The sequence below is a fragment of the Muntiacus reevesi genome, chromosome 5 (assembly GCF_963930625.1).
Source record: "Muntiacus reevesi chromosome 5, mMunRee1.1, whole genome shotgun sequence".
NCBI classification, from domain to species: Eukaryota; Metazoa; Chordata; class Mammalia; order Artiodactyla; family Cervidae; genus Muntiacus; species Muntiacus reevesi.
The window spans coordinates 59,933,710-59,955,476 of NC_089253.1; the positions used below are offsets into that span (position 1 = coordinate 59,933,710).

The 21,767-nt window shown below is 38.6% G+C and overlaps 1 protein-coding gene across 2 annotated transcripts in view; it reads left to right on the top strand.

Annotated features, from left to right (window-relative positions):
* UCHL5 (ubiquitin C-terminal hydrolase L5) overlaps positions 1-21,767 on the top strand; it is a 45,158-nt gene that overhangs the window by 577 nt on the left and 22,814 nt on the right. For both annotated transcript variants that reach the window (XM_065938320.1, XM_065938321.1), the window contains exons 2-3: positions 9,759-9,822; positions 11,659-11,764. In XM_065938320.1, coding sequence (XP_065794392.1) covers positions 9,759-9,822; positions 11,659-11,764 — 170 coding nt within the window. The remainder of the gene's footprint in view (positions 1-9,758; positions 9,823-11,658; positions 11,765-21,767) is intronic.

Below are 21,767 nucleotides of genomic sequence, written 5' to 3' on the forward strand. Positions count from 1 at the left end.
AAAAAGTCAGGTGTGCCTTGTCGAGGGTGGGGTGTTCAGGGCCCCAAGCTGCCCGGGAACCTGACATCCGAGTCATTCGAAGCAGAACCTGTCGAGTGTGTGTGATCGGCCCTGCAGCCGTCCGCGCGGGCTGGCTACACGGGACGCGCGGGCCACCTCGCTCCTTCTGCTAGCTTGTGGCTTCCGGGAAAGTGTGCTTTCTCCAGCGAGTGTTCTAGAGGCCACATGCTTGCCTCTTAATTGCTCTCTGACTCTATTCCTTGTCTCTGGTCCCAAGTAACCATCGTATTCGACTTGGTGGCCTTCTCTGCCCTTCTTGTTCCCTGTTCTCTACTTTGGCAGTAAGTTTATTTTTATCTGTTACATTTTTTCAAGTATTATTCATTTTAGCTACCATGTTATTAAAACTTGTACTGAGGGTAGAAATTCAACATTGTATACTGTATGTCGTCCATCCGTGCCCAGCCGATTCAGTTATGTCTGACTCTCTGGGACCACATGGACTGTAGCCTGCCAGGCTCCTGTCCATGCGATTCTCCAGGCTGGGATACTGGAGTGGGTTGCCATGCCCTCCTCCAGGGGATCTTCCCGACCCAGGAGTTGAACCCGTATCTCCTGCGTCTCCTTCGTTGCAGGCAGGTTCTTTTCCCACTGAACCACCTGGGAAGCCCACTGTTTGTTGTACATAGCTATTTGAAATGTCATTTATCACGCATATATTGTTTACCTACTGTATATCTCGGACACATTGGTAGGGTTTCGGCATTTTTAGTGTGAATAAAGCAGGGCTGCTGAAGAACTGACAAGCAATATATAATGGCGTATTAACTGCTGCCTTAGAGTATTTACACACAAGTCCTGGAAGAACATAGGCAGAAGGAAAGGCATAAACAGTAGTTTATTATATATTAAAGTATATGGCTTAGGGAACAGCCGCTCAGTCCTGTCCATTAGCTCAGTTCCACTAGCGCCACCTGGGAAGCCCAGGGAAATGGCTGGGGAAGTGACTAAAACAGTGTAACAGATTAGAGGAATATTTGAATCCCAAACTGAAAAGATAAACTGAGGCCCAATTGTGTGCCATGCTGTGTTGTGTGGATTGACCTGTAATCCCCGGGGACTTAACTGTCAGATATTTCAATGCTGAAATGACATTTTTATAATTGAAAAGCATTTACTACATGTAGTGTGCAGTACACTGGAATGGAATGAAGTGAGAGACTAGAAAACTCTTAAGATGGTCAGAATCTGAGAAGGTTAGCTCAATATGAAGTAGTGATTTGGAGAGGAGGTAGTCAATAATTTTGGCTTTATTTAAGTGCACAGGACAGTTAACTGGTGGGATAAAGGGGGAAAGGTGATGATGACTTTAGTCTGTAGCATAGGATACTGGTGAAGTAAAAGAGAAGAGTAGGCTTGATGGACAAGGAAATAGGTTCAACTTTGGAAATACACTGAATTTGAAATGTGCACAGGTTTAACCATGAACTTTTACCTTCAAAACCTTAATTGTTATGACATGTTAAAGTTAACCTTAAAAAATGTTGTACCAGGCAAATTTGCTTATTTTAAAGTTAGTCCATTCTATTAACAGCTGTTGCTTCGCTTTCATATGTGCAGAAAACTTGGAATTGAAAGTGGTTTAAGTAAAGTCATGTGTAAGAGACTGATATGGAACCATACCTCCTGTACCTGCACTTGTGAAGAGTGAAGTGATAGTTATTAATAGATTGGCTCAATTAGCAGGAGACCTTTGCCAAAAGTTAAATGATGGAAGTTGTACATCATTATCAGCTGCTTCAAAGAGACAAAAGTTTATTTCTGTCTTTTTTTCTTCCCCTCATTCACGTCATGGATTTAAAAAAGCTTTTGGAAGTTTATTCTTTCAAAAGTGAAACATCTTATTATTTTATAGGTAGCACTGTAGTTTTAAGTTTCTTCACTGAAGGGGAAATTATTTGTGAGTTCAATGATTATATAATTAAAAATTCTGGTGGAATATAACATCAGGGTAAAACAAAGTTCTTGTATTAAGGAACTGATGGAACAGAACTATATTTTTAATTGATATGGTGCATACATGATTAATAAATTGAGTAAAACAAACTATGATAGTCTACCAATTAAAAATAGAAGCTGTGAATTTCTGCTTCTAGCCAGGATAGAGTATCAGGGACTGGATTTAGTACAGTAAATCAATGACCCCAGCTTTCCGTTCAATAAACTAGAAAAAGAAGAGCAGATTAAACCTATAGTAAGCAGGTAAAAGGAAATAATAGAGATCAGAGTTGAAGTTAGTATAACAGAAAAGAGAAGAATAGTGGAGAAAGTCAATGACACCAAAAGCCATTGTCTCAAAGATCAGTAAAATGGATAAACCTCTAGTCAGACTGATTGGAAGAAATGAGAGGAGAAAAATGATGAATATCCAGGAATAAGAGAGATGACACCATTACAGATTCTACAGATATTAAAAGGATAAGGGAATAGTCTAATAAATATTTATGCAAGTAAATTTGACAACTTAGCTGATGTGTACAAATTTCTTTAGCACAAATTACCAAAGCTCACTCAAAAAGTAATTGATAAACAGTATAGCCTTATGTGTTTAAAAAAAATTGAAATTGTAATTTAAAATTTTCTTACAAGGAAAACTAGCCAAAATGGAATCACTAGTAAATTCTTGCAAATATTTAAGGAATAAGTAATACCATTTTTACACAGACTTCTCCAAAGACATTGGAGAATAAGTACTCCTCATCTCATTTTATGAGGGTGAGTATTAATTTTAACACCCAAACCAGACAAAGACATTGTAAGAAAAGGAAACCGCAGGCCCATATCTATTGTCAACATAGACACAAACATTCTAACCAAAATATTAGCAAATCAAATCCAATATTAAATAGACAGTATGTCATGAGTGAGAGGGGTTTATCCCAGGAATTCAGGGTTGGTTTAACATTTGAGATTCAATGTAATTTACCATATTAAATACGAAAAACCACATGATTCGATTATCTCAATAATTGCAAAAGACATTGGGCAAAAATCCAGCATCTGTTAAGAATTACAAAGTGTTAGGTTTTAGCCTACTTGCCAGCCAACAAATGAGCCTGCCATATATTATAGATGCTGGTAGACAAGTTCAACTTTAGAGGTAAATAATAGTATTACTCATGGCACGGTAGTCAGCAGGACATTCGTGTTTGCATTGGTGTCCTTATCCTTCGAGTCCATAAGAGTGGAGGTGGACGCCACAGACATGAGTTTCTATTAGAGCTGAGGAACCCCTGACCTTTGGGAGCCTTAGCTTTAGAGTCTGCTTGCACACTTGCTCAACCTTTGACTCTAGGAAGATGATACAATGGACAGCAGATCAGTCTTCTCTCTGCCCCACAGGGAGATACTATCCCTGACTTTCAAGTCTGTTTTACTGTTTTGACATTCTTGAAAAGACAGTTCTGAACACATCTCGTAATTTGTCTCAGAAGTCAAGCAATAACAGTAGAAACTGATTGAGGATTGTCTCCTCATACAATCGATCCTTTCTTATTATACCAAACATGCCATTCCATCAGCTACTCTGATTACTCTGACTGGACCTGCAGGACTGGTATCAAACCTGTTTATCCCTTGGGGTGTTTATGTTAGGAAGCCAGGTGACTTTCTCAAGTTTTTGTATTGGCCTTTCCTCTTGGCTTAAGGCATTAAATCAGGCATAACAGTATGTGTTAGTGATCTCACAGACCCTACCTGGGTCTGCAGGGAAGAAGTCTAAAACAATTCCGTCATCTACAACTCTGGCCCTAGAGTTGAGGCGTGTCTGAGGGATTCAGGGCCAGTGTGATGTTTCCTTTACATGGAGGTCTATTTCAAACACTCATAAGGTGTATGTCCATTATTGTGGGGAAAGAGGTGAGTTAATGCATGTCATTTACACAAGAAATAAAAGAACAGTTAAGTGTGCATGTGGTACCCTTGGAAGTGAGCGTTGATTCTAATCTTTGGGACCTCCAAAAAGGCACCTTCTTATGAGTGAAAGTTGCTCAGTTGTGTCCAACTCTTTGCGACCCCATGGACTGTACAGTCAGTGGAATTCTCTAGGCCAGAATACTGGAGTGGGTAACCTTCCCTTCTCCAGGGGATCTTCCCAACCCAGGGATAGAACCCAGATCTCCTGAATTGCAGGCGGATTCTTTACCAGCTGAGCCACAAGGGAAACCCAAGAATACTGGAGTGAGTAGCCTATCCCTTCTCCAGGGGATCTTCCTGACCCAGGAATTGAACCAGGGTCTCCTGTATTACAGGTGGATTCTTTACCAACTGAACTACCAGAGGGGTATATGTTAATAATGCCTCCAACTTGGGGCTCCTTGTTCATTTTCAATAACTGAGTTTAGTCCTTTTTGGAGAGATTGCCTAAGAGTTGACCATATAGTTTTTCCTATTTCGTTACATCACCAGTTGAATGGCATTTGTCTGTGCCATGTAATGACTGAAAATGGGGTTGGGAAAGATATCTGGGGCTGTTTTTTTGTGGGAGGTGCAGAAGCTGGCACCATGCCTGCTGATTCTGGTGGAGCTGTTTATACAGTCATGAGTTTGGCAATCAATGTGTCCAAGCTCTTTGTTGAAAGATACCATCCCTAGCAGTCAATTAAATTTAAGTCATTGATAGTGGCTTAGTGTTAAAGAATCCACCTGTCAATTCAGGCGACACAAGAGATTCTGGTTCAATCCCTGGATTGGGAAGATGCCTCAAAGTAGGAAATGACAACCCACTCCAGTATTCTTGCCTGAGAAATCCCACGGACAGAGCAGCCTGGCAGGCTACAGTCCATGGGGTCGCAAAGAGACACAACTGAGCACGCACAACAGTTAGGAAGCGCTTACCCAGAGTATTTTTTTTGGGGAGAAAGACTTCAGGTATATTGTTAAGAATATTATTTTTAGAATTAGTTTCTCAATAGAGCTATTTTATGGAGCCACCAGCACTGTAGTACAAATGTGTTTGTCAATATATAAATATTTTTAAACAGTTTAATGAATTAATTAAAATTTTATTTAATGTTTTATTAAGTAAAACCAATTAGATAAAAGCAGTGTTCTGGTTTGAATGGCGGATTATTTGGCTATCCTATTTAAGGCCCAGGTTAGCTGTTCTTCAGAGTTTTTTTTTCTGACTTGCAGTGCTACCTCTTAACTTGCAGAATGCAGCCCATGTACTTTTCATATGCAAAGTATGCAGACTGCATAGTCTTTGAGTCATATATATTTGTTTCCTACTAGGTTGAAGTTCTTGTATGTATTTGTGTGTGCTCATTTGTGTCCCACTCTTTGCCACCCCATGGACTGTAGCCCACCAGGCTTCTCTGTCCATGGGATGGTTCAGACAAGAATACTGGAGTGGTTTGCCATTTCCTTCTCCAGGGGATCTTCCCAACCCAGGGATCAAACCCCTGTCACTTGCATCTCTTGCACTTGCAGGTGAATTCTTTACTGCTGAGCCATTGGGAAAGCCCCAAGTTGAAGTTTTTAAATATTGTTAAAGTAGTTTATTATTTTTTGTCCTTGTTAGGGCCTAATGCCATGCTTGGCATGTATTTTCAACCTGTGTTTTGGTTGACTCATGCATACAGAACCTATGGATACTGAGTGCTGAATGTATTTGCTAAATACCAGCAATTCGTTAACGTTTTAAAGCTCAACTCCCACTCAACATTTTACTTAATAAATATTAGAGAAGTCAGCATGGTGATTCTTTGTGCTTGGTATTTGAGGATGTATACCTCACTAGAGAATTTTGAGGATTGGATGAAGCAGGTAGTATTCTCGTTTTAAACTTGAGGAAAGTGAGGCTCAACGACATTTTCATGCTAAAGGCAAAGAACTTAAAGGCATTGCTAGGATTACAACCCAGGCCTCTAGAATCATTGCTTATTTTTATTTCCATTATAACCTGCATTATTTGAAATTGAATGTACATAAAGGGAATATTGGGCTTCCCTGGTGGCTCAGATGGTAAAGAATCTACCTGCAATGCAGGAGACCCAGGTTCAATCTCTGACTTGGGAAGATCCCCTGGAGAAGGGAATGGAAACCCGTTGCACTATTCTTGCCAGGAGAATTCAATGGACAGAGGAGCCTTTGGGCCACAGTCTTTGGGGATGCAAAGAGCTGGACACGACTGAGCGACTAACACTTTTACTCTTTTTTTTTTTTTCAGTGGATTTTGTCATACATTGATATGAATCAGCCATAGAGTTACACGTATTCCCCATCCCGGTCCCCCATCCCACCTCCCTCTCCACCCGATTCCTCTGGGTCTTCCCAGCCCACCAGGCCCGAGCACTTGACTCATGCATCCCACCTGGGCTGGTGGTCTGTTTCACCACAGATAATATACATGCTGTTCTTTCGAAACATCCCACCCTCACCTTCTCCCACAGAGTTCAAAAGTCTGTTCTGTACTTCTGCGTCTCTTCTTCTGCCCTGCATATAGGGCCATCGTTACCCTCTTTCTAAATTCCATATATATGTGTTAGTATGCTGTATTGGTCTTTATCTTTCTGGCTTACTTCACTCTGTATAATGGACTCCAGTTTCATCCATCTCATTAGAACTGATTCAAATGAATTCTTTTTAATGGCTGAGTAATATTCCATGGTGTATATGTACCACAGCTTCCTTATCCATTCATCTGCTGCTGGACATCTAGGTTGCTTCCATGTCCTGGCTATTATAAACAGTGCTGCGATGAACATTGGGGTGCACGTGTCTCTTTCAGATCTGGATTCCTCAGTGTGTATGCCCAGAAGTGGTATTGCTGGGTCATATGGTAGTTCTATTTCCAGTTTTTTAAGAAATCTCCACACTGTTTTCCATAGTAGCTGTACTAGTTTGCATTCCCACCAACAGTGTAAGAGGGTTCCCTTTTCTCCACACCCTCTCCAGCATTTATTGCTTGTAGACTTTTGGATAGCAGCCATCCTGACTGGCGTGTAATGGTACCTCATTGTGGTTTTGATTTGCATTTCTCTGATAATCACTGATGTTGAGCATCTTTTCATGTGTTTGTTAGCCATCTGTATGTCTTCTTTGGAGAAATGTCTGTTTAGTTCTTTGGCCCATTTTTTGATTGGGTCATTTATTTTTCTGGAATTGAGCTTCAGGAGTTGCTTGTATATTTTTGAGATTAATCCTTTGTCTGTTTCCTCATTTGCTATTATTTTCTCCCAATCTGAGGGCTGTCTTTTGACCTTGCTTATAGTTTCCTTTGTTGTGCAAAAGCTTTTAATTTTCATTAGGTCCCATTTGTTTATTTTTGCTTTTATTTCCAATATTCTGGGAGGTGGGTCATAGAAGATCTTGCTGTGATTTATGTCGGAGAGTAACACTTTTACTTTTTCACGAGGAGATTATTAGATATTATTAGATAGATTAGAAACATCTATCTCCTTATACATCAAATTGGGTACTGTGTTTTCCTTTTACAGAGATGTGCTTGTGTCTAACGTAAGGTTATTTAAACATTGCCACCACTTGAAATTATACCTTTGCAAAAGATTTTGGGACTCTTAATTCAGTGACTTTTGTCGTCTTGTTTTTGTGTGATATGAGCAATGTTTTTTTTTTTGTTTTGTTTTGTTTTTTAAATATTATTTTATTAGTTGGAGGCCAATCACTTTACAACATTTCAGTGGGTTTTGTCATACATTGGCAATGAGCAATGTTTTAATGTTTGGCCTTTTTATGGTAGATTTCCAGTAGCATAACCAGTGGTAGCAGTTGCATCACTGCCCTTTTGTGCCCTTTTCTGACACTGGTATAATTATAGGTTCAGTTTTGTAAGGTTTTTTTCCCCAGCTTAATTATGTGGACATCTAGCAACTTGTACACGTCTGGATTGTTTGTAGTTCTTCTCTACTACAAATAACAGAGGGCTTCCCTTGTAGTTCAGCTGGTAAAGAATCCACCTGCAATGCAGGAGACCCCGGTTTGATTCTGGGGTCAGGAAGGTCCCCTGGAGAATGGATAGGCTACCCACTCCAATAATCTTGCCTGGAGAATCCCTGTGGACAGCGGAGCCTAGTGGGCTACAGTCCATGGGGTCACAAAGAGTCGGACACAATAGAGTGACTAAGCACACACACAAATAACATGGTAACTCTCCTCGTACCTGTAACTTTAATGTCTGAGTGGGTGCTAATAGATATTCACTGAACAGAGCAAATTGTGGTAGTAAATGGTATAAATGCCCAAAGTCACAGAGTTGCTTGGTCCAATTTTTTTTTTTAAACCACTCATTTTTGCAGTTGGTCTAAAAGCTTCTCCAGCTCTGACTGGAAAATAATCTGGAGTATTAGAAAAACGCTCAGACTTTGGAACCAGACATGTTTTAATTAATTTTTTGGCATATGTTAGTGTAGTAAATTTAGGCAAGACACCTACTATCCCTAAGCCTCTTTCACATAATACTTGCTTTGTAGGAGTTAGAGAAAATCCGTTTAAAGCACTTTACCCATTGAAGTTACTGGTAAATATGACTGTTTTTTTTTGTTTGTTTTTTGTTTTTTTCTCTTGTGATAATACTACTACCTGACATTTAGTGAACCCTCAAAGTGTGTGAAAGTGTTAGTCACTCAGTCATGTCTGGCTATGACCGCATGGACTGTAAGCCCACCATGCTCCTCTGTCTGTGGAATTCTCCAGGCAAGAATACTGGAGTGGGTTGCCATGCCCTTCTCCATAAAGTGTGTGGAGGCACTGTATTGAATGTATGTCATGCATAATAAATTATCTTATGAGATAATAAGTAGTCTTTATTCCTAACAACAGCTCTATGAGTTTGGGGGCAAGAAGTTCAATGGTAATGGAGGCAGGGTTCAGACCCTGGCAATTTGGAGGCCACGTTTTAACCAGAATACAGTTACCACCATATGAACTACTAGAGCTGGATTCTTCACCTTGGTCCTCTTGCCTTTTTGGGATTAGACACTTTCGGTTTGATAATTCATTTTGTTTTGACACTTTGGGCCAAGTAATTATTTGTTTTTGGGTACTGTCCTGTGCAGATAGGATATTCAGTATCTTTGGCTTCTACGTACTAGATGCTACCTGCCCCCCCAAGTGACAATAGTGGCAGTAAAAATGTCTTCAGACATTTTGAAATGTTCCACAAGGGAGAGGGGGATTATCATGGTTGAGAACCATTGGGGGACTCTGATGTAGTTGACATTAAATTAAAATTTTAATTTGTATAGTATAGAATTTTAATTTGTATAGTATTGGAATGTATAGTATTGAAATTTTGGAAAGGGATCAGAACTGAATATGTGATCTGAAAGTCACTGTTAAGTGGTAGTTACGTATTCCCACCTTATGGATCAAGTGGACGGTAAGGAAGAAAGAGGGCCACAGGCAGAACTGTGGGAACTTAGCAGCTGAGTGAAGAGGGTGAATGAAGAAGAGCCAGAGATAGAGAGAGCCTGAGAAGGGACAGTCATGGGGGGTGCTTCAGTGAAAATAAATGGGGGAGGTTTTTAAAGTTGTCAAAGTAATATGCTCCCTTTATAAATAATTAGAAAATAGTAAACAAAGGGCTAGGATTTGACTGTGAACTTGATCACTTTTACCATTTTAATTTGTCATGTTGTATTGCCCTAAACGTGCATTTCTTTCCATTGGTATTTTATTTACTGGTGAAGGGGAAAATGCGTAGTTTTGTCTCCTGAAGAAATAACTCCTCATTTCAGGTTGCCGAGGTGCCCAAGTAGAAGAAATATGGAGTTTAGAACCTGAGAATTTTGAAAAATTAAAGTAAGTATATTTTAAATTACGTTAAAAATATGTCTATACTTAAGCAAACTTAAGCACATTATCTCCTTTATTTTTTCAACTGTGTAAGGGGCTTCCCTCATAGCTCAGTTGGTAAAGAATCCGCCTGCAATACAGGAGACCCCGGTTCAATTCCTGGGTCAGGAAGATCCCCTGGAGAAGGGATAGGCTACTCACTCCAGTATTCTTGGGCTTCCCCTGTGACTCAGCTGGTAAAGAATCCTTCTGCAATGCGGGAGACCTGGGTTCTATCCCTGGGTTGGGAAGACCCCTTGGAGAAGGGAAAGGCTACCCACTCCGGTATTCTGGCCTAGAGAATTCCACTGACTGTATAGTCCATGGGGTCGCAAAGAGTCAGACATGGTTGGGCGACTTTCAAAAACAGAAAAAGGTCGATATTATTCCTATTTTATAACCAAGAACCCGATGATCATAGATAAGTATTTCACAAGGGATTCAAAACTAGGTCTGTATAATTTCATATCAACAAAGTACTGATTGGTCAACTTATTTTTTTTTAACAACATTCACTTTATAGATCAATAGTGTTAGAATGTGGAACACATTTTAACACAAACACAAAACACATGAATAATAGGTCAGTCTACAAAACTCTATTTAATAGATAATGTATTTGGCTAACGCAATATATTGATAATAATTCAGAACTTTTTTCCCCTACATTATTACATTGCCTCTTGGGGAGGTGTCAGTTCAGATTCCAAATGTTGATGCCCGAAAGTACCTTCCTCTTACCCCGTCCTTCTGACTGGAGTCACTTGTCTGAGTCTCTCCCTAGCCCTGAAACCTCTGTGTCCACAGGCACCAACCCTGTATTACAGATGGAAGGCTAGAAGAGTTTTCAATGTGGGAAGCATTCTTAGAATCCTGGAATGGGGACTCTAGGGATATGCTTTTAATATCTTTAGTAAGGAAATAGTTTAAACCCCGGCCCCCCCCCCCCCCATTTTCTCCTTCCTCACAAAAGGAACAATCATTTTAGATGGAGTAAGAGGATGATCAGGGAAGGTTAATTAAAAGCGTATCACTTAACCTGTCTTTGCAGAATAGGAAAGAATTTGTTGTGTGGAAGGAAGGTAGTGGTGAAAAACTGGAGAGACTCCTCACGTGGTGATTTAATTGTTCAGTGGTAACAACCATTGTAGGGAAGTGGGTAACTTTATTATGTGTGAGATGCAGCATCCATCCAATAATTACATAGTTTGCAGTATATATGCCATCAGCTGATTTATCTGTAAGCATCCTACTTGAATTTTGTTCCTGTATATTGGAATTCACTCTAGGGCTAACAACTTCTAGTTTTGCAATGTTCATTCTGTTTGTAAGTGAGGGTGATGAAAGGTAGAACTGAATAATCCATAGATTTAAGAATATACCTTTCATTATAATTCCATTTTAATTGATGTAATTTTAAGTTTTGTTAGCCTTATCTTGGGCAGCATTCTAGTAACTATGAGTAGCAATAGAAATCGTAAAAAATTTTCCCACATTTACTTCATTTGCACTGTATTTCTTAAGTAAATGACAAATAACTTAATATATTGACAATGTTTTACAGGAAGTAAAGAATCTTCCCACAATGCGGGAGACCTGGGTTTGATCCCTGGGTTGGGAAGATCCCCTGGAGAAGGGCATGGCAACCCACTCCAGTATTCTTGCCTGGAGAATCCCATGGACAGAGGAGCCTGGCAAGCTACAGTCCATGGGGTCACAAAGAGTTGGACATGACTGAGTGACTAAGCATAGCACATATAGGAAGCAGGGTTTGGTGTCACTAATTTGTATTTTATTTTGTAGGCCAGTTCATGGGTTGATTTTTCTTTTCAAGTGGCAGCCAGGAGAAGAACCAGCAGGCTCTGTGGTTCAGGACTCCAGACTGGACACAATCTTTTTTGCCAAGCAGGTATGGTCCTTGGACACTTTGAAGTCTCAAGAGCAACGCTTTTTATAAACAGGATTCTTTTCCACCTGTGTGTCTTTAGTGTAGCAGTTCTCAAGTTTCTTGGTTTTAGGATTCCTTTACATTCTTAAAATTATTGAGATCCCAAAAGCTCTTCTTTATTTGAATTTTATTTATTAATATTTATCATTTAGGTATTAAACTGAGACATTTAAAATATTAATTGATTTAAAAGAGTAAATTCTGTAAATGATAACATTTTTTAAATAAACATATGTATATTTACCAAAGCAAAAGAGGAGTGAAAAGACTGCATTGCTTTACATTTCTGTAAACCTCTTTAATGTCTGGGTTAATAGCACACAGCTGGCTTCTCCTATCAGCTTTATTCAGTCTGTTGCAATATTTTTGTTTTGTCTTGTTTTCAGTTGAAATATATGAAGAAAATTTAGTCTCACACATGTACATAGTTGGTGGGAGGAGTATGTTCATTTTTTTCCAGGAAATTATGGATATTCTTTGGTATCATATCAAAACTCCAAAAATGTCCCTCTTCTAAAGATTGGTTGCAATGCGAAATCTGAACTCATATTAGTAAACTTTGTACTTCGTTTTATTAAAATCCTTACTCCTTGTAGCATCTGATAACATTGTGCATTGGTCATTTTGAAAATTTACCGACTGATTTTGATTTTGTAAATGTTAGTATATATGAGTATACACCTTATAACAAGTCACATTTGTTAATATCATCATCTGTATCATCAGAAAAATTGTTAAGTATCATGAAACTTTTAAACTCACAGTGGTGGATCTAAGTCTTAGAAAATTCTAGTTTTCACTTGAAAGTTCAAATTTTATCAAGGATACCAAATATTATCAGGTGTTTTCCTTAAAGTGACAGACTCAATTCACACATTTCAAGAGAATATCTGCCAGATATAGCTTGAACAACTATTTATCTGCCATATGTCCTTTCGAGTAAAAATGATGTCCCTGGAGAAAACTTAGCTGACAGTTCAAACAGTAACAAGAGTGCCTTTCCTGGAATTGGCTGGCATATTTTGGTTTACAGTAGAAGTGCTTTATTTGTACTTCCTGTTTCACTCAGCAAATATTAAAGAATTGTACTCTGAGGTCAAAATGCAATAAAAATAATTTTTACTTCTTTATCAAAGACGTTCTTCAGTAAAAACTGGTTTTTGTTTTGTTAGTTTTTAGAATTATGCCTATGTGTCAATGAAAGAATTCAGTGCCACTGCCTAGGTATCTTAATAAAATACCAGTGGTGTTACCCACGATTGTGATTATGCTGCAGTGGCAATATGAGAGCAGGGGAAAACCAGGGATCCATGTATCCCATTTTGAGAACTGCTGTTGTAATGTATACAATAAGCATTTAAGCAACATTATTAGATGCCTACATATTTTAGAGTCCATTGTTTGGAACAGCTGGAAAAGAGAATGCTGAAAAAAAAGAGAAAGAGACTTGATTAATATATAAAATCTGAGCTAAAGATGATTGCATTTGTTTGAAAATAGCATTTCTTTCTAAGACTCAGAAGATTAAACTGTTAAACCTTTAGAAAGGTGGAAACAATAAAACTGCTAATTCTCATTACTGCCCTTTTAATCAAACGTTTCCTATTCCAGTTAGTAGCTTGTTTTTCTTTTTGCTCTTCTTTTATTACTTCTTTGTTTTCCTCCCAGCTTTTAAGAACTGAGTGTTTTTAGAGAAATTAGAATTTTCTTGCTGTACTTCAAGGATTAGAAAAACATTATTTTATCATTGTGTAGTTAAAGTACTTAAGTTACAGAAATGTCATGATGAATGAATATACACCTGTGTCTACTAACCCCTCCCAACAGTTTGACTCATTCATTTAATCATCAAATAGCTGTTGAGCACTTCCTTTGTGCCGGACTTTACTTTAGATACTAGGGGTATAATGGTGGGTAAGACGGGCGTGTCTCTTTGATTTGTTATCACTGTCATGGTAATGGTACCAATGGAAGCCAATATTTACCATTCCTGTTGTGTGCCAGATATTGTGCTTTAGACTATATTATTTATTTAATCCTTGCAGCAGCCCTGTGAGGTTGTTATCCTCATTTCACAGATGAAGAAATTGAGGCCTAGAAAAACTTACTTGGCTGAGGTCCCACAGCTAGTACATGGTGGATCCAGAATTTAAACCCAGGTCTAAAGCCCAGGTTTGTGGTTTCACATTCTGTACTACCTCCCACATTCTCTATGCGTCTGTTGACACATTCTTATTATCAGTTTTTTAACTGAAGTTGGAATGTTGTGGGGAATATTTTGCTTCTTTTTTCACTTAAAATTTGATTTTGTTCCATTTCAGTGCATATAACAATATTAGATAACATTTTGAAGGTTTATTAGGTACTTATATATATCTTATTTTTTATTAATTTACTTGTAGTAATTGATCCTCACAACCCTATGTGGTTTTACAACTTCCTCGTTATTTCACAGATGTGGAAACTGAGTCCCAGAGAGATTAAGGAACTTGCCCAAGTCAGTGGCAGAGCTGGCTGCAAACCCAGGCACTGCTACCTTGAAGTCCATCCCATGTCACACCACCACTTCTTTTAAAGGCATTCTTAGTATAGTCAGTTCAGTCAGTTCATTCGCTCAGTGGTGTCTGACTCTATGATCCCATGAACCGCAGCACGCTAGGCCTCCCTGTCCATCACCAACTCCCGGAGTTTACCCAAACTCATGTCCGTCGAGTCGATGATGCCATCCAACCATCTCATCATCTGTCGTCCTTCTTAATATAAGTGTCCTGTAATTTTTTATCTCACTTGTTAAGGATAAACATTTTGAGATTCTTCTAATGTGATGCAGATAGTCCATTTATGAGTTGTAATATTTTGTGTTTGTGTAAGTACCATTGTACTACAGTAATTATAATAATATAATCAGAGTGTGTGATATTCTAGATAGTACAGAAGACATAGGGGACAGATAATTTCATCCTTCAAGTGATTTTTCTAATTTTTAGGAACGTTTTTGTTATTTTTTAAAGGTATATAAGACTGTTTACCCATTATACAAAAATGTAAGCATAATGATTGTATGATGTAGAAAATAAAGACCCTTATAATCCCTACTGCAGTGATAACCACTTAAAACAATTTATATTTTTCAAGATGTTTTTCTTTGTGTATGTCTATTATTCAATTATATTTCTTCCATACTAAATTGTAAACCCAGGAGTCAGGTGTTTTGTTTTCATCTATAGTTCCTGGCACATGGTCAGTATCCAATAAATGTAGAAAGAATATTGTAATTAAAGAGCACTGGAATTCACTAACACTAAAACACTAATGATGTCTGACTTATAGAGGCCTGGGTGTTTTTTTTTAAGGTATAAGAAAACCCTCTATAAAGAAAAATAATGTTACTAAAGTATGAATTTATACTTTCTGGAGTCCTGTGATATTTTTCTAGTTCTGTATTGCATTTCTACCTTCCTATAATTTAATGTTTTATTTGTATTACACTGTTACTGCCATGTTTACTAATATTCCAGATTAGTGATTTCCTAGTTATGTCATATTTTTTATTCTGTACTGTGCCAGCAGTTCCTGGTCAGTAATTCAACATTAATATCAGTTCCTTTGATATATGTATCCTATGAGCCTGTGTGGGAACTTTAATAGTATATATTACCTAACATATAATCCTTGGTTCTAGGCTTCATGAGCTTATAGTAATGATTTCTAATCTGGACTCTGAGGAATATTTTCAAACATTAAAAAAATTAAAATTGTATCTATTTGTAATAAGGTCACATAGATTAACTAAATATATAGTTTTGTTATTCCTGTATCAATTTAGAGAATGTTACTGCCTGTCTTAGGCTAATCATATGCTGTAATTGAAAGTATGCAAGTGTGTGGGTCATTGATTAACAAAATATTGAGAAAAGAAATTGTCTTCTGGTAATTATAATTTGTGTTTAAGGATCCAGGAATTACCTTTTTGATAATGCTTCTCTGCAAAACATTGTTGTCTTGTTACTGTTTCACCAATGAGAGGCTGAGTTCTGTCTGATGTATTGTTAAGGTCATGCTGTGGTGGTATTGGGTGTGTGACTCTGCCTATTCAGTCTTTCAGGGAAGATCGGTTGCGTGTCTGCAATGTGCCAGACACTGTGACAGGTGCTTGGAGACAAGCTACAGTCAGCATCCCTGCCCTCGAAGGTGTTCAGAGTTTAGTGGAGGAGATTGGTTAAGCAGTGAAATGAAAAGCTATAGTGGAAATAAATGCTACATGGAGTAAACCATCTTGTGAAGTTTGAAAATAATCTATTAAGACTATGCTCACTTTGGACAGACTGCAGAGTTTTGGGTCTTCAGTCCACCTTCCCTTCTGACGCTTGCCAGTTTGGGGAGTCTCCAAGACCATCCTCAGGTTCTGTAATTTGTTAGAAAGAGACACAGACTTCACCATAAGCTATGTAATAAACTGTTATAGTCACACGATGGCTTTATTACAGTGAAAGGACACATTAAACTCGGCCATGTGAAGAGACACATGGGTCAGAGTCCAGGAGCGTTCTCTGTGCACTGCTTCCGGCTGTCTTCTCCCAGGGGAGTCACAGACAGCGCCAACTTCACCGGCAGTGATTGTGACAAAGTGCGCAGTGTTCAGGCCGTCTCAGCTGATGCCTGGCATCCAGTCTTTATTGGTCCTCGGTCTCCAGCCCCACGAAGCCTGAGCGGTGGGTCCAGAACCCACCCCAGTCACGTTGTGAGGCTGTCTGCGTGCTGCCCAACCCCCAGGTGAACACGGACACTTTACCAGGCATGCTCTTCAGGAGCTCAGAGGTCACCCCCCGGGGGCCCACGGCCAGGGCCAGGCCTCTCTTAGGCGAGTCTAAATTCTTCACTACACACGTGAAAATGGGGCTGACCTTTCAGGGAGATCTGAGGAAGCTTCTCTGGGTAAGTGACAATTCAGCTGAAATCTAAAGGTTAAGTAGGTATTAAGTGGGGGAAGGAAACTGAGGATCATCCCCGGTTACTACAGCCGGGTGGTAGAAGGGAGTAGGGCTGGTAGCGTGCACTGGAAGAAGGCCAGCGCAGCTGGCCTGGCGAGAACGCGGCAGGGTGGCGAGAGAGACACGCAGCGCGTGAGTCAGGGTTTAGTGTGATCAACTGTAGAGAAACAGTGGTTTATGAGAAAGACAGGTTTTCCCATAAACTGTCAAAGCCAGCAGGGTGGCGGGCTTTTTTGCTTTGTTTCTGTGCTTTCTATTCCAGAGTTACTTCTTGGTCTGAGATGATAGTTGGAGTCTCAGGTGTTTCGTCTCAACTCCACATTCTCGACAGTAGGAGAGGACAGCACACTCCTTTTTGACAGACGTTTTCTAGAATTTTCCTGTGTCGCCTGCTTTCTTCTCTTTGGCTAGAACTAAGTCATAGGACTGTACTTAGTGGCAGAGGAGAGTGGGGAGCTGTCTTCATTCCAGGTGAATGTGGACCCAGATATATGTGAGTCCTTGGTTCTGGAAGAGGGAGAAGGTGGATATTAGAGACTGACTGTCCAATTCCTGCCAAGGTGCCGACAGAGGCAGATCATGCTTGAGCCCTTTGTCTGTATCCTAAGAGCAGTAGAAGGTTACTGAGGTGTTTTAAGAAGAGTGATGTGATTAGATTTTCATTTAGAAGAGATCACTTTGGCTCCAGTGTGGGGAATGTGTTTGAGGAAGAAGGAGTGGTATAGGATATGAGATGACATAGCAGTTAATAGACTTCTGTAGAAGTTCATGCCAGAGTGGGTAACACTCCTAGTAGGGATAGATGTGAACAGATTTGAATAACACTCGAGATAAAGCAACTAGCACCTTTAATGTGTAACGATTGGGAATGACTAAGGAAGAGAGCTTATCAGTCAATGATGATGCTTGTGCTTTTCTTTTTTCCTTTTTAAAAAATTGACCTTCCAGTACACAAAATGAAAGTATTGATTATCCCTGATTGATGACATACATTCCTGCCCTCCTTTACTTTAGTTATTCATTTGATTGGCTTTCCTGGTGGCTCCGAGGTTAAAGCATCTGCCTGCAATGCGGGATACCCGGGTTCGATCCCTGGGTTGGGAAGATCCCTGGAGAAGAAAATGACAACCCACTCCAGTATTCTTGCCTGGAGAATCCCATGGATGGCAGAGCCTGGTGGGCTACAGTCCACGGGGTCGCAAAGAGTCGGACACGACTGAGCGACTTCACTTACTCACTCAGTAAGCACCTTAGATAACTCACCCTAGTAAACCTACCCAAGTAAACCTGTCATCTGTCATTCCCTGTATCCCCCCACATAGCTTTCATCCTCCCTCCCTCATATGAGTAACCTGCATGTTGAATTCTGTATCTCATTTCCTTGCTTTCTACTTTCTGTATTTTTTCTAATCCTGAAACGGCTATGTGTGTATAAAATTTTAACTTTATAAAAAGTATCATGTTCTGTGTATTTATTAATAGTTATGGGGGACTTACTTTTTTGGATTAATATTATATATTATTAAGATTTATCCAGCTTATTTTGCATGGTGTACAGTAGTGATTGCATGAACATGCATGCAGAGTAAGCAATTGTTTGCTGTTGTTTAGTCACTGAGTGCTGTCCGACTCTTGTGACCCCGTGGACTGTAGCCCACCAGGCTCCTCTGTCCATGGGATTTCCCAGGGAAGAATACTGGAGTGGGTTTCCATTTCCTCCTCCAGGGGATCTTCCTGATCCAGGGATGGAACCCATGGCTCCTGCATTGGCAGGGAGACTTTACCAATGAGCCACCTGGGGAGCTTAAATAATTGTTTCCTCTTCATAAGTTAGTGTTTTAGTTTTCATTTGCATCACTCTGAACTGTGCAGCTCTACTTATTTTTGTACATCTATTGTATATGTGTGAATTTCTCCTGGTGTGTAACCAGAAGTACCATACTACATCTGATAGGTAAATGTAAAATTTTAGGAGGACATATCAAAGTGCTTTCTGAAGTAGAGGCTCGAGTTTATACCTGTACTAGCAATATCTAGGTTACTGTGTAGCCATGTACTCCAATATGTGGTATTGTTAGGCCTCTTTGATTTTTGCCAGCCAGCTCATTCTAAAATAGTACTTCTTCGTGGTCTGGGTTTACATCCCTGGTCACTAATCGTGTTGAAAGGGTCTTGATGCCTAGTGGCATATGTGTTTTTTCTGTGAAAGTCTTAAGTTAACTTTTCTGTAGGGTTAATGTACTTTTCTTTTTGATTTATAGGCATTGTTTATATATTCATGATATTGCTTCTCCAAGTTGGTACTTTATTGTTTTACTTTTTATGGGTGTTTTTTGATGATGGAAATTTGTATTTTAGAGCCAGTGCTTTTTGTATCTTGTTTAATAAATTGCTATCTATCTGAAGTTATGAAAGATATTTACCTATACATTTTTTTAAGTTTTAATTTTTGATATCTATGTCCATGATTCATCAGTATTGGATTTTGGTATATCATGTGAGGTAGGGTTTCAATTTTACCTTTTTCCCACATGGATCCACCTTTTTTGAACATCTATATTTCCTTATTTATCTGACATGCCACCCCTGTTGTATATGTGTTCCATATGTGTGTATGTGTTTCCTGAATTGTACTGATCACTTTGTCTGTCTCTGTGCCAATAGCACCCTGACTTAATTCTTTTCACTTCTTTATAAGTTCTTATATCTAATAGGTCATGTCTCCCCTACCTGCTCTTTTTTAGAAATATCCTTCCTATTCTTGACCCTGTGTTTTTCATATAAATTTTAGTCATCTTATCAAACTGTATGAAAACTTCTGTTGGAATTTTGACTCGAATAACATTGAATATATATATGTGAAGTTAGGGAGAATTTATATCTTCATGATATTAAGTCTCAAACATATGTTTCTCTATTTAGACCTGCTTTTATTTATTTACTTTTAGATTTGCTTTTATTATCTTTAATATGTTCATAATTTTCTTGATAAAGGTCTTTTACATTTTTTGTTAGAGTTATTTTAAGTCCTTGATATCTCTGTTATAAATCATCTTTTCTTCAATTGCATTTTCTAGATGTTTGCTGCTAGTATAAAAGATAATTTTTATGTCTTAATATTATATTTAGCCATCTTCCTAAACTCTGTTATCTCTGTTATTTGTTGGTTTGAGAGAAGTGTTTCTATCTAAATTACTATATCAAATAATACCGGTTTTATTTCCTTATTTTGAATCCCTGTGTCTCTAATTTATTTTTCCTATCTTATTGGTTTAAACCTCCAATAAAATCATTGTGATTTTAGAGGGAATGCTTTTACCGTTTCCCATTTCAGATTTTTTTTTCTTAATAGTCTTTTTCAGGTAAGGACATTCTTTTAATAATTCAGTAAATGTCCTTATTATGGAAAGACTAAGTTTTTTCAAATCCTTTTCTGCATCTATTAAGATGATCATTTTTATTTTCCTTCTTAATATGTTAATATGATTAGTTACATTTATGAATTTTTCTAATATTAAATCATTCTTTCATATCTAAGATAAGCCCAGTTGGTCATGATATATTCTTTTTTTTTTTTTGATATATTCTTTTTTTATGCACTGTTGACTTTAATTCAATATTTGTTTAGATTTTTTTTTAACATGTATATTTTTGAATGAAATGGGCCTTAATTTTCCTTTCTTGTAATGACTTTGGCTAGTTTTAGTATTAGGGCTATGCTTGTTTCATGAATTGGGTTGAAATTTCTTCTTTTTTATAGTTGTCCTGAAGAATTTGTATAAAATTTAAATGGTCTGTTTCTTCAGATTTTGGTAGAATTGGCCTATGAAACCATCTGTGCCTGGTATTTTCTTTGTGAATGTATTTTTAACTACTGTATCCATATGCTACTTAAAAGACTTATTTGGGCTACTTATTTTTTCTTGACTTAGTTCTGGTAAGAGTTTTTTTTTTTTAATTTCTCCATTTTAGTTTAAGTTTACAAAATTGTTTTGTATGGTTGTTATTGCTATCCCCTTATTTTGTTTTAATCTTGTTCTTAGTTATAGTTCTGGTAAGATTTTTTTTTTTTAATTTCTCCATTTTAGTTTAAGTTTACAAAATTGTTTTGTATGGTTGTCATTGGTATCCCCTTATTTTGTTTTAATCTTGTTCTTAGTTGTATACCTGTCACATTGAGTTCTGACTTGCACATTTGGGTGATCCTGGTTTTGTTTGCTCCCTTAACCTATCACCCTTTATTATTTCATATTAGCATTAAGGTGGGGCTTTCTTGGTGTCTCAGTGGTATAAAATCTGCCTGCCAACGCTGGAGACGTGGGTTTGATCTCTGGGTCAGGAAGATTGCCTGGAGAAGAAAATGGCAACCCACTCCAGTATTTTTGTCTGGGAAATCCCATGAACAGAGGAGGTTGGCAGGCTACAGTCCATGGGGTCACAAAAGAGTCAGATATGGCTTAGTGACTAAACAACCACGAGCATTAGGGTTGGAGAGGTAATGGCAGCCCACTCCAGTGTTCTTGCCTGGAGAATCCTGTGGACAGAGGAGCCTGCTGGGCTGCTGTCCGTAGGGTCTCACAGAGTCAGACACAACTGAAGCGACTTAGCATGAGTGCATGCATTGGAGAAGGAAATGGCAACCCGCTCCAGTATTCTTGCCTGGAGAATCCCAGGGACAGAGGAGCCTGGTGGGCTACAGTCCATGGGGTCACACAGAGTCGGACATGACTGAAGCGACTTAGCAGCAGCAGCATTAGGGTAGCAACCCAGTGGATCTTATTTGTTTTAGCCATTTTCAATCCTTTCTGTAAATTGTATTAAACCAAACCTTTCTGAATCACTATTTTTACTGCTATTTCCTATTTAAAGTATCTTTCTCCTAGGGTAAGCTCCTAATTGCTTATCAGTACTGATTTAGTAGATGACTAATGACCCCATACTCTGACTAAAAGCATAGTAATACAGGCAGACCA